At 37.3% G+C, this 13,286-nt stretch overlaps 1 protein-coding gene across 1 annotated transcript in view; it reads right to left on the bottom strand.

Annotated features, from left to right (window-relative positions):
• LOC103146100 (caytaxin-like) overlaps positions 1-6,344 on the bottom strand; it is a 13,460-nt gene extending 7,116 nt beyond the window's left edge. The window contains exons 1-7 of the mRNA XM_007563846.2: positions 6,102-6,344; positions 5,687-5,829; positions 2,907-3,012; positions 1,421-1,464; positions 1,121-1,348; positions 602-760; positions 435-438 (exon numbers count right to left, since the gene is read on the bottom strand). Of these exons, the coding sequence (XP_007563908.1) occupies positions 435-438; positions 602-760; positions 1,121-1,348; positions 1,421-1,464; positions 2,907-2,983 (512 nt within the window). The 5' untranslated portion in view covers positions 2,984-3,012; positions 5,687-5,829; positions 6,102-6,344. The remainder of the gene's footprint in view (positions 1-434; positions 439-601; positions 761-1,120; positions 1,349-1,420; positions 1,465-2,906; positions 3,013-5,686; positions 5,830-6,101) is intronic.
• Positions 6,345-13,286: the final 6,942 nt, after the last annotated feature.

Here is a 13,286-nt window from a genome sequence, read left to right as displayed (position 1 = left end):
TATATATATATAGTACATTTATACGTAATATATACATGGCATATATTATAATTATTCTATTATTGTGATTTTTAAGTAGACAGACAGATTGATTGATGGATGGCGTCACCTGTTGGGAGTTTCTCCGTGACGCCTGAGAGCTTTTGATCTGACGCTGTTTTTTCTGAGACTTTCTATTCTGATGCCGTTTAGTCAGAGATCTGATGACTTTTTGTGTGTGGTCTGGCATCTGAAGCCGTTTTGTGTGAGGATGTTTTCCTGAGACCTGAGGATTGCCCTTAAATGTACACCGTACAGCTGTCATTTCTGCATTTGGGTCCTAAAAAAGTGAGATGTCTTTGGCTTCAAAAGAACATTTTATCCTTAAAGTTATTGTACTAGAAGCAGGAGAAATGTACAAATGATTTTGAGAAGGCCAAAATTGGGATAGTTACAACTCTGAGTTAAAGCATTTCTAAAACTGAGGTTCTTATGGAGTATTCCCAATTTGCAGGTGTCAGTTTCTATCAATTCAACAAAGGAGAAGATTGGTGATGTGTCAATAGGATCATAGGTCGATCTAGACTCATTTATGAATGAATGAACAGACACTTTAGCTAACCTCCATGGGTGACCACTCGCAGGTAAGGTCTGATGATCTGCATGTCAATCCGTTGCTCCTGATCGCCGATTATCACCGTTCGCCACAGACGACCAGAGGAGTCTCTCTCCTCTTCACCTTCACCTGGAAGACGTTTGGCTGTGGCCACAGGAGTGTCATCTAAAAAATAAAAAAAACAGCTTCATGGTAGTTTATTCATCCTTTAGCTAATTTTAGCAAATAATTTACTTCATTGTGCATCAATATGATAAAAAATAAAGCAGCAAAATTAAAATATTGCAGCTTTTATTTGTATTTAATTAGCTTGTGATTTTAAATAGTTTTGTTAATACAAAAAATTAAAAAAAATTTGAGTGAATAAATAAATTGATTTTTCATTACTTTTAGTTGCAATTAATGTTTATTATTATAGTTTAGTTCCAATCTGCCTTCATTTTCTCTCTTTGTTTTCACCAGCATAATTCATGATGCAGAAGAATGACCTCCTCATTTTGGGGTCTTAATCTTAATTTTTCTGACCTTCCCACTCCAGCTCGTTGCCGTTGTTCAGGAACTCCAGTGAGTCGGTCTCATCTGGAGTCTCAATGTCGTCGACGTTGATGTCAAGGTCGTCGGGCGTTTCCAGGAAGTCGTCCGAGAGAACGGAGCCCTCGCTCTGATCCAGGGACAGGTTCATGTCGGGGGCGACCAGTGTGCGGCGCTTTCTCTGGTTCATGGACTCCCCGACATTCAGGCTGGTGGGAGGATCTGCAACAGCAAGCAGGTGTAAGTTTACAGTTTATGCTAGACAATCCAAAGCTGGGTGTTTATTCCACTTACTGCTTCTGTTGTCAGTGAGACCAACTCCGTCCTCTGGCAGTGGCCTGCACAGACAGCACAATTAAAATTATACATTAAAACAATTTAACAGCAATTCTGTAGAAAGTAGAAATGCTCTCACTGTTCACTCTTTATCTGTAGTTTTTATGTCATCACTCAGTGTAATCGTCTTTTGTCTGAGAAAGTAACACCAGTGTAATTACCAACTCCCCTTAAGGATTTATTCTGTAGACACCTTTAAGCTCGATGTGTGGGAGAAATGAGGGCTGGATTACAGTAGATACTATCTTTACTGTACCAACATGCAGACTGAGAAAAAGACAGGAATTTATCCAAACACACCTTAAACATTGCAAGTAAGGGCAAGCTGATGCGCTGACTGAGTCGGCTGTTTGAGTTGTTTCAGCGCCTCGCAAATGTTTTCACACACCTTTAACTTCACATTAATATATTTAATTTGGAAAGACCAGGGTTTGTTTTAAAATGATATGAGCAAAAAGAAATCCAGGTCAAATAGGATGACAGCAAAGACTTAAAAATAATGTAGCCAGATGAGATAATGTAGCTCAGCCTACATGTTCAATTCGGTTTGTAAGGAAAACAAACACTGCAGATCAACCTAGAAACACAGTCTAGATTGTGAAACACAGTGATGGCAGCATCTTTATGTGGGGATGTTTTTAGTCTGCAGAGAAACTGGTCAGAGTTAACGGGATGGTGCAAAGTTTTAATTTTCACCAGAAGAATACAAAAGAGTAGTTTATATCAAAGCATTTCCATGTCCAAAGACGGCCCAGTCAAAGTCTAGATTCATATCCAATTCAGTCTGTGGCAAAACCATCATAAATTAATGTTTACAGAACTGTTTCGAAAGAAAAATAAACAACATTTTCCGTCTTTAGATGTGCAAAGCAAGTAAAATCATATCGCAAAACACCAAAGCTGTGACTGCAGCAACTAGTCGTTTAAAAGCTAATTATGGGACTTATGGAGGCAACTGCCTGCACACAAAGTAATTTGAGGGTTCCATGGTGAAACTTTGATTACACATGAAACTTGAAAAGCATTCTTCAGGTCATGAATTTGTGGAATCCACACTAAAATGGCTATTGTTCAGAAAAATAAAAGCAAAACAGAGACCAGTGTGACCTTATTTTCATTGCTTCTAATATATTTGCTCATAAAAACTCTGATTATGCCAATGCATGTATTATTAGATACAATAAAGACTTGTATAAGGAGACAGGAGATATATACTTTTATTCTAATACACTATATTACAGCATAGCACACACATTTTCCACTGACGTCTTTCATGCTTTGCCAGCTGCTATTTTGTTCTGTGACATGCTACAGTTTGTACTCACAACAGAAAGAACACACCTGCTCCCCCGTTAGCGTCTGACAGACGCACACGTGACTCATTTTCCATCCATCCCAACCTGTTTGTCTCAAACTGCACACAGACCCAGCCGTAGACAAATACCTGGGGAAGTCCTCGTCCTGCCACTCGTCCTTGACCTCCATGCTGTCCATGCGCAAAGTGGCTTCTGCTGTACCCATCCTCTGCAGGGAGGACGGGCTTCAGCTCGCTTTGGATGACAGAAAGAGGGAATAAGTAGTGAAGGGCGAGAGATGATGTGTTACAACACATCATGTTTAAAACAGCTTTAAGCTCAGGTGCAGAATAAGGGAGCAAAATAAACAGCAGTAGCACTGCTTATGCTAATTAATATTAGCATAATATAGATTATTATATATTATATATATTGATCCCAGATTAATATAGATGTATAATGTGCATTACAGTAGTTTATTTCACATAAAAGAACCAATTTAAGTCATTCAGTGGCCATTGACCTGCTTCGAACATGTTTCACTCTGAACAACATACTTTATCATGAAGGAGCATTTTTACCTATAAACACATTTTTATTAACTATAAAATATAACGGAGCATAAAATTGAGCCCTGGGGAACTGATTGCTAAACGTTCCAAAAATGTAACTTATTTATCCATTTTGGAAAACAAACTGTTTTCTACACAAAATAAAACAACTGAAACTCAAATCAAAGTTTGTTAACAGCCTGTGGAGTAGAACAAACTAAATACATTTTTATTGGTCGATATCCGATGTGCCGATACACTAAAACTCACTTGGCCGATAACCATTACCAATGCCAATATTTTTTTCCTATACCTACTTACTGAAACTTTATTGCTTTATCTAATGGGGAGTTAAAATATTGCATTATCTTTGTTAATGTAGCCTGCTACCAAATGCAAATGCTAAAAAGGAGGCTGAAAATAATGCAACATTTCAACTTGCAAATTTATTCATGACATTTACTCTTTTTAAGACAATGGCAGAGCTATAATTAAGGCAGTATATTTGTAATATATTCCGTTTCTAACTCACAGTTTTCACTATTTACAGGAAAATGGTCGTCAAATGAATGCGTGACGTCACGTGAGAGTGGATTTTTGACCCCTGCTGCTCCAGGGAAGGAGACTAAAATAAAACACTGATTTGCTCATGCAGCAGCCATTCCCTGAAAGCAGCACAGTCATCTCAGATGTGCATGCAGGTAACCAAAGCACAGGTCTTCATCTACTGCATTAACTTTCATTTCTGGTTTTTCGATGCGCATCTGCAGAGTCTGCTGTGTTTGAATCATTTATAGAAGTATCAGTCAAGCTAAATAGAGCAAACCCATCAAAGGGATTCTCCTTCACAAATAAATCTCTGTCCCAACCTGAGTTTATTTAACAGATGTCACCCCAGCCCATTAGTCCAGTGGGATGGAACTGATTTGATACAGTCTATTTTTGGACCTAGAACTCCAATTGTGGGGTAAAAGACACATGCTCTGTGCCTGCAGGCCCCTGATGCTGCTGTGCTGGGATTGGGGAATCGAGGTCGACTGTTTAAACCCGTAAGTTGCAACATTTTTTTTTTTTTGCAATCCTAAAACAAAATGTTATTCTTTGCCTATTAAGGCTGCACCTCCTCTCACAGAAAACGGTCATATCTCAATGAGCAACAAGGATTGTAATCACAAATGTCACTTTGACGGCCTTGCTTGTTCATTCAGTGAACATCTGAGACGCGGACGCACGTGTCTGGTGAGGATTTGTGTCCAGATGGCAGCAGGGCTGCCTTTGCCTTTGTGCCAACCAGAATATAAAAGAGATGAAAAGCAAACTGTTGCACAAGACGGTGATTACAGGTTTTTCTCCTGACAGGTTTTGTCCCTTTGAAATCGAGTAAATCAGAGGAGTTCCCCCGTGAGAGAGCGATATTTGTGTTGGCTTGCAGTTTGAAAGGCATTATTGAGGATTAAAGATAACTCAGATGAAATGATTTATTACGAGCTCCGTTTCCTCAACTTGTTTGTCTTTATCTAAAGGCAAAAGGGAGGGATGACAAGACCTGAAAACATTAGAGATCCTGTGCAGCATTTAATGTTCCTTACAAAATAAACAGTAATAAAAGATTTAGTTTGGTAATGATATGATCTAAAATAATTAGCTTTATGAAAAGAGCACTTAGTTTCTTTAGAATAAACTGTTTAGCCCTGACGCTAGCTCATTGTCTGCTGTCTGCTAGCTAAAACCTGAAAACAAGTGAAAACATTTTCAATAATCTACAATAAAACCTAATGATCTTTGAATTTCTAAAGATGCAGTTTTCACTCTACACCTGGGAGTTGACCTTTCACCTACTAGAGCTGATTTTAGTTATGTGGTTATGTTCAAAACGTTTTTGGCGAATGTTTGTCCATCTTATAGGAATGATGTCACTTTGTCCATTTAGATCAGGGTGTTGAACTCATTTTCATGTTGGGTCGTATCAAAATGTGTGTGTCCTTAAAGGGCCGGTTGTGCCAGAATGTACTGATAAAACCCATTAAACTGTTATTTAATGCTGATTTTAATTGAATAATATTTTATTTGACCATCTTCTCACACTGAGTGGCCTAAGAGTGACCTTTAGCAAACAGAATCAGTTGGAAACGAAACTCGACTCTCCCTACAGCTTAGAGAGACGAAGGCGGGAACCACATGAACAGACATGCAAGATCCTTCTTCCAGTGTTTGGAAAAGAAACATTTCTGAAGAGAAATTCCTCCAATCTGAATTGTGATGGATTATTTAATGTAGCTTCAGCCTGCTGTAGATTCATGTCTGGAAATCTGACAGTCTATCCTGAGGTTTTTTTATCCAGTCACAATCCAGAAACAAAAATCTTGCAGAACACTTACGTTATATAATGATGTAGTTCTGCTTTTCCTTAAACCAGCAGACGGCGGGTCATCACTGTTTACCTCTCCAGGTGGTGTGCTCCTGTTTTTAGGGTAGTTCCTGTTGCGTACTGATGCTGCTGATGGAGGCAAGTCGTGTCTTCCTGTGGAGAGAGGATTGATGAAGGGAGTCTAGAGGTGACATCACTGTGCTCTCATCTTTTACCCAGACGGATCCCAGACTGACTTTTGGACAAAAAAAAATATTCTAACTCTTTACAGTATTCTCTTTTTTTCCTCCAATTTGCCTCTGCTCTTCCCCCCTCATCATCATCCTCTACCCGCTAACACTAAAACCCCCGGGCTCTAATCCGTTCGGATGATGTCAGCCGTATGGGAGCAGCGTTCTGACGGTTATGTAATCCCAGCTGCCTACCTTTTTCCTTTGATTCTGTCAGGCTGGTTGTTGGCAGGATCACCTATTTTCCTCCAGTTTAGTCCATTTCGGATCCATCTTGAACTGACTTTTCATCCTCTCCCAAACTGTAAAAGATGGTTCCTTCTCTCTCAACCTCGTTCCCTGGCAACAGCATCTTCCTCCCTCACACAGCTTGTATCTCTCTCCTGCTTTTTCTCACCATCTCTAATAGCCTCTCTCACTCTCTGTGAAACTCCTCCTTCATATGAACTCACCTCCTCTCCTCTTTCTCGCTGCCCGTGATGCCGTCGCCACCTCCCCTTCCTCTCTTTCTGTCCTGCTTTCCTCACAGCTGCTCTGAGTGCGACGACAGTAAACACACAGAAGCGTTTCGCTCTTATTGACCGTGTTTCTCAGCAAAAGCAGCCACAGTTTGAGCTCCTCTTTCCACCGTCTGCTGTGGGAAAATATGGATTTTTGTTTTTTTTTACTGTCCTGCACTACACCAAAAACACTGCAAGCTAAAACAATCTGTTCTTTCACCAACATATATGCCATAAACCACGGTTTTGGTGTTCACACTCAATGTTTTGTCATTATATATACAAACAGAGTTTTGTCGAAATAGGTCAGCCAGCAGGTGGCGTGAGAGAGCTCCAAAGAAACCTGGAAGAACCGATTATGGCATAAAACTTTAGTTTTCCTTGCTTGTGGAAGGAGAGAACTCCACTTTTCTGATTTTGTTTTGGTGTTTTCAGCATTAAAATCTGGTAACATCAGGTTAAATTTTAGCTACATCTTAGCAAGTTTTAAACCAGTACCACTGAGGGAGTAAATCTTTCAGTGAATGTATACTTTTAGGAGTTTCAGCTGTTGAGGTAAAACGGCAAAAACAAATGAGACACATTGATACTAATTGTATTTTTACATTGTTAATCTTTCTCCAGGACAAGGTGCACAGAACTAAATAATGAGAATTTTAATTCAAATTCAATTCAAAAATACTTCATTGATCCCAAAGGGAATCAATGAAGCAACCTTAATCCAAAGTCTTTGAAGAGTTATTGTAGACAGTGATGGCCCTCGGCAGGAAATGTTTTAGAGAAATTATAAACGTAAATCTAATGTTAATTGTGGACACAACTGGTTTTGGAATAGATAAAACAAGCTGACATTAAGGTTCTTGAAGAGTGTCCATAAAACCCTGACCTGATAGAAAATATGAGGCGATATTATGTTTTTGTACTTCCATTTGTGTTTCTACTGCTTCTAAAAACAACTTAAGTTCTTAAAACTTAGAAGAATTTGATAATAAGTCAATGCTGTTTGGTGTCTTGAAAATTATCTGTTTCAAAAAACTTCAGAATGTAACATGCAAGGCACTACGCCGTTACCTAGCAACCCCACGGAATCCCGGCCTGTTACCTAGCAACCAAAGCAGAACTTGAGCACATTTGGTCAACTGGTTTTACAGTGGCTGCTGAAAAAAACAACAACAAAAAACAAGAGTTTTGCTGTTTGTTGATGTACCACCCAGAAACCACTTGATGCTTCTGCATTTTAAAGATGTAAACGATGAGTTGGGGGGCGTGGCCATGAGCAGCCTGTTTGGATTTAAAGTTACAAGGTAACAAAGCTAACACTTTGTTCTAAAAGGAGAGTAAAATAGGCAGAACTGATCAGACTAAAAATGTAGAGAACATGTTTCATATAGCCCATAGACCTGTCCTAACAGAAAAGATGATTTGAGGACTCTCTGAGTTTAATAGATAAACTTTAAAATAAGGGTCCAAACAGCCAATATAAATGAGCTCTACATTTTCTTTAAAAAAATAGACAAATGTTGAGTCAGAATTATGCCAGAAACCACTTGGCTGATTTGCAATTTAAGGGATATTCATCCAAATATTAGAAGTTGTGTATTTATTTGAGCCAGTATAATTTTTACACTGTTTGGATTAGAGAATACCATCAGTAAATTTATGCTTGCAAACTAATTAATTAAGTCTTTTGTTTTATAATGACACCTTTCGATTAAATACATTTCATGTACTCTCCTCATGTCACTGTTTCTAATGGTGACTGAAATCTTATGTTCAAAATTAAGTTATCCAGAAACAAAATCAACATGTAAGTTTGACAAAATGTAACAAACTCCAGATTAAAACATTAGCAACTGTGTTTGGTGCCATGTGACTAAGTGGGCAGCAAAAGAGGATGTTCTGCTTGAGTGGTGCGTCCATTTTCTAAAGGTGAACATTGCCGCAAAGACAAGCAACTGGCGCCAGCCATCAACCCCGCCGGCTGCCCCTCCCTCAGAGTGATCCGTAATTATGTCAAGAGGGGAAAATAGTGTCCCTTTGAAAAGTGTTCTTAATCAAACCCAATTAATTCCGCTCTTTTCCCTTATTATTATCACCGTGGACCACGTCCCGCTAGCCAGCCTGTTAACTAGAGCCTGGGCCCAGCAAAGGTCACGCTTGGTCAACCAAGATAACATCATAATGCATGTAATTAATTACTAGCTGCAGTATGTCATGAGCGTATTCTGGGTGCAGTTTGCATGATATTCTCTGGTTTATCATCTCAAATTATTCTACAAAGGCTCTCAAAGCTAAATTTTATGGGTGCATAAGATTATAAAAGTACCTCTGTGGTTGAGAGATGATGTTTGCCAATTAAAACTCTGATGGACTTTCATTTTATTCAAGCAGAAATTAAGATAAGTTAAGAGACAACATCTCCTCTGACATGGAGGTATTGTCAAGGTGAAAACAGACAAATGAAAGAACTAAATACAAAATTAATCATGAACATGCTACACACTTTAAATTGATTAAATCTAAGTATCTTCTAGGGATCATTCTCACACTTTAAAAAAAATACTTCTACCTAGCTTGCCTATCTCTAGGTAAACTGCAACCCTTCCTAATTTAATTATTCAGGGATAAAAAAGTTTTATTTATTTATTTATTTATTTATTTATTTATTTAGTTGCTTTTTTCAGTTTCAAGTTTGATAGTTTCAGTTGACTTCGTTACTGTTTGTTGATATAAAGTATTTCCAGAGCTGCTGTGTTATATAAAAGTGAACCAAGGAGGTGGAAGAAGAGTTGAAACTGAGTTTTGATTTTTGTGAATAATTCATCCTGACTTTAGAAAGTTGGGGGGGAAAAACACACACAAACTCAATAGCAGGAAAGGATAAAAACTTCTATATTTAGGTGAATTATACCGTTTACATGAGTACTAAAATTAATGTCAGTCTCTCTTTGAGCAGGAAAATGTTTTATTATGATGATCAGTGCACATGTTATCTGGTCAAATTGTAAAATAGTCTCTTATTCGTATTTTTTCCAAGTAAACATTTATAACTTTATCTATTTTCTGTCCCCTTTAAGCACCAAATTCCCAAACATATTTCAAAGCTGTGGATTCATTTGAGTATCTTAAACAGTTAAAATGTGGGAAAAAGGAACTGAGTATGAACAAATCTCTACAAAGTTTAAAGACTTTTCTCCCTCCTAACATAAAGAGGGACATTTGAGCCACACAGGCTACTGGAGGGCAATTAGGGCTTAGCCCTTGTGGCCTCTGCAGCCTGGCTGACTGGGCCCCTTGACACCCCCGGTTGGGCCTGATGGAGTGGAGCTTCATCTGCCTAACGGGCTGGCAAGGCTCCACAGGTCTGAACGGACACAACAGGCCCCCATCAGGCCGGCTCGCCCTGTCATAGCTTACATTGGCCTATTGTCAACCCGTGCTTCAAGTCATTTTAGAGCCTCGCTAATGGACGTGTGGAGAGAAGACAAAGTCCTTCACATACGCTCTCTAAATAGATTAATCGCCGTGCAAGTAGAAAGGGAAAGCCGCTCTAAGCCCTGGAAGATACTGAGCAATTGTGCATAATTAAAAAACTGATAATATGTGTGATGTTTATATATTTTATGTGGAAGTCAGTCTTAACTCATTGGCTTTTAATTCATCTTTATTCAGGATTAGTTGTGTTGATTCTATATTTTTACTTAAACTTATAATTAAACAAAATCTTACCAAGTACTTTTGGTCTGGTTTCTACTGAAAATATCTTATTGCACTTTAAATAAGTCAAAGTACTTTACAAGTAACTTTTCAGCAATATTTAGGGAAAAAAAAGTTCTAGATTTAAGTGTAACAAGACGTTTTAGCTTCTAATATAGGAAAAATGTCTTGTACTGGCAGATTATTTCACCTGTAACTAATAATTTTTCATGAATATTAAGGAAATATTGACTTAAAACAAGCTCCTATTTCTTGCTGAAAAGTAACTTGTAAGTTAGTTTTGTCTTATTTCCAGTGTACTAAGAAATTTGGATGAAATAGTAGGCAAAATACTTGGTAAGATTTTATGTTGCTGCAGCGTTTATAGTTGGGAATATCATAATATAGGCTACTTAGTTGCATCCTAGGCTTATTTAAATGTTTAAATAAGCATTCCTAAAATTAAAGAGGTGAGTTTGAGTGAATCCATTTTACTTTGTTAGACTCCTCTTTGAGTGTTAGAGAATGAAAATCCCATTGACATAACAGTTTAGATTCATTTAAACCCCTCATTCTGCTTTTTCATCTATTATAAAGTCTCTCGTTAAAGAGACATGAAAAATTATTATTATCTATTGGATCAGACTTACAAAATTAGTCATTCCTCTGAAATATTTAGATTTAAAGTTATCTTTGTTCAACCAAGACGTTTGGAAACAACAAAGACATCTCAAAAGATTTATGTAAAAAGGCTGAAATGTTTTTATTTACATGTTGAAATCTATTTATAATCTTTACAATAATTATTATAATTGCTAACTAATGTTTTACTTGTTTCCACATTTTATTTTTTACAGATGAGCTCACTCTAATCTTTTGTTTCTTCCACAAAACAACAGGTTTAAGTTGGGACTCTGATTGAGACACTAAAAATATTAATCCTACTACTAGTAAAAAGAAACAATTACTTTAAATATAAATCTACCACTGGTATGAATATTTGTCTTACTTGTTTGTTGATTATATTTTGTGGTTGATGTGAAAAATTTGTTTCATAAAGATATTCAGAAAAGCAAGCAAAAGAGTTTCTGTAATCATCTGATTCACCTTCACTTATAAGAAATGGCTCCAAAGTTCGGCTTCATGCTTTAACGTGTGGGTTTGCACCATTAATTATACACAGCAGTATATCCTTACAATGTCACCTCACTGTTTTTAAACATAGCAGGACTTCCAGGAAGGATTTATTACCAATGTGAGTAGCATATTTTACCATCAATAACCGTAATCATCATAACAGTAAAACAATTTGTCAAGTTTGTTTGAAACAGACGATTTAATTTTGTTTTAAACAGGGTTTTTCAAGGGTAACTTAGGCCATTCTGTCTGTGGCTGAGAATCCAGGGTTAATCGCTTTAAAAGCAGTAATTAGGTGTTAAGAGGTATGCTTGTCTGTTTAAATTATCCTCCAACTCAGATTACGCTCTGTGACTTCCGTTAACCTCGCTCATCAGAACTCGGTGCTCTTCACAGGCCGTTTTAATTATTTAAATATGCCAGGATTCCCTTTAAACCCATTCCTAAGTTAAAACTGAGCAAACGTTTCTACTTTTTACAGCCAGATGTACAACTTTGTGTAAAAGTATTTGCCCCCTCGCTGATTTCTTAAGTTTTGTTTCAGATCATCAAGCAAACATGAACACTGGACAGAGATGACCGTAATGAGTCATTTATTAAGGGAGAAACTGTCCAAAGCTACCAGCAGAACCACATGTTTCCATCCACACATCAGCAAATATACTCTTTTTTTTTTTTTTGAAAGGATAAAAGGATAAAATCCTTTTTTTTTTGAAAGGATAAAAACTACCTGAAAAGAGCACAAAACCAAAGTAAAATTGAGGAAATTATGTCGGATTTTGTCGTTTCCATTAAGCAACTTTTTTTTAAAATGGCTGTGATACTTATCAGCCTAGAAACATTTACAAAGTCAGACTTTAGGACTCTGAGATCTATTATCCACAAATGGAGAAAACATTAAACAGGGATGAATGGCCCACAAAAAACAACCCAGAAAACATCCAAAGCACTGCTGGCTTCATTTCCATCAGTTAAGGTCAGAGTTCAGGACTTAACAATATAAAAAAATGACTATCTTTAGCTTTCAAGGCACTAACCAAAGAGCCATGAAACATCTAGATCATTTTCTTGTTGGTCCATATCAAAATCGTAATGTTCTTAAAGGGCCGGTTGTGCCAGAATGTATTAATAAAATCTAACTGTTAAAATATCAATAAATAGCTTTTGTTTCAGCATTCAGTGCTTTGTAAAATTAAATAATATTTTATCTGACCATCCTTTCACACTGATCCGTCCATCAAGTATTTCTTCATTGTTTTTGTGGTTTTTTGCAATCAAAATCATAGATTTTGTGGTGCTAATTTACAAATATTTTTTAAGGAAGCTTTACAATATTTGCGCTGCTATAAGATGTTACATGTGACTTTTTATCAATCGCCATATCAAACACGGACTACAACTTGGCATCAAGTAAGGCTGAGGCAGCACTCACTTAAACCAAACGCTTTTGGCTAATTTTGAGAAAATTGCAGTAAAAGAAATTTGAAAAAAAATGTGGGGATCTGTTGACTGTGTGAATATTACAGATTTGTTGAAAAACTGGGAGGTTTTCAACAAAAAGCTGTTGTAATTTGGATTCTAGAGGGCCATATAAAAACCTACGGTGGGCCAGATTTGGCCCCAGGGCCTCGAGTTTGACATATGTGATCTAGATGATCCACAAAATATGTGGGAAAATGTTCTGCAGAGTGAAACTTTTTAAATCTGGTTGCATTCGCTCTTCTGGCTCCTCAACACTTCAAGAACTGAATACAAGAATTAATTTCCCCACATGTTCCCTGCATTCAACACTCAAACTCACTCCATCTGTGCTGATGATAGCAATAAATAAATCACTTATTATTGTCAAGATGAAGCTTGATGACCCAAAGCAGATCAGCAAGTTGACATCAGAATGGCAAAAAAAAACTAGATGGAGGTTTTGGAGCGGCATTTAGAAAATCCAGACTTGAATCTAATTGAGATGTTGTGGCATGGCACTCATACTCGAAAATGGCAAGGGTGGCACAAAAAGTGATTTGTCCATGAAGGAAACAAATCGTGTATT

This window comes from Poecilia formosa, unplaced genomic scaffold (genome assembly GCF_000485575.1).
Source record: "Poecilia formosa unplaced genomic scaffold, Poecilia_formosa-5.1.2 Scaffold151, whole genome shotgun sequence".
Lineage (NCBI taxonomy): Eukaryota > Metazoa > Chordata > Actinopteri > Cyprinodontiformes > Poeciliidae > Poecilia > Poecilia formosa.
The sequence above is the reverse complement of the archived record's forward strand: the minus strand, read 5'-3'. Positions and strand labels throughout refer to the sequence as shown.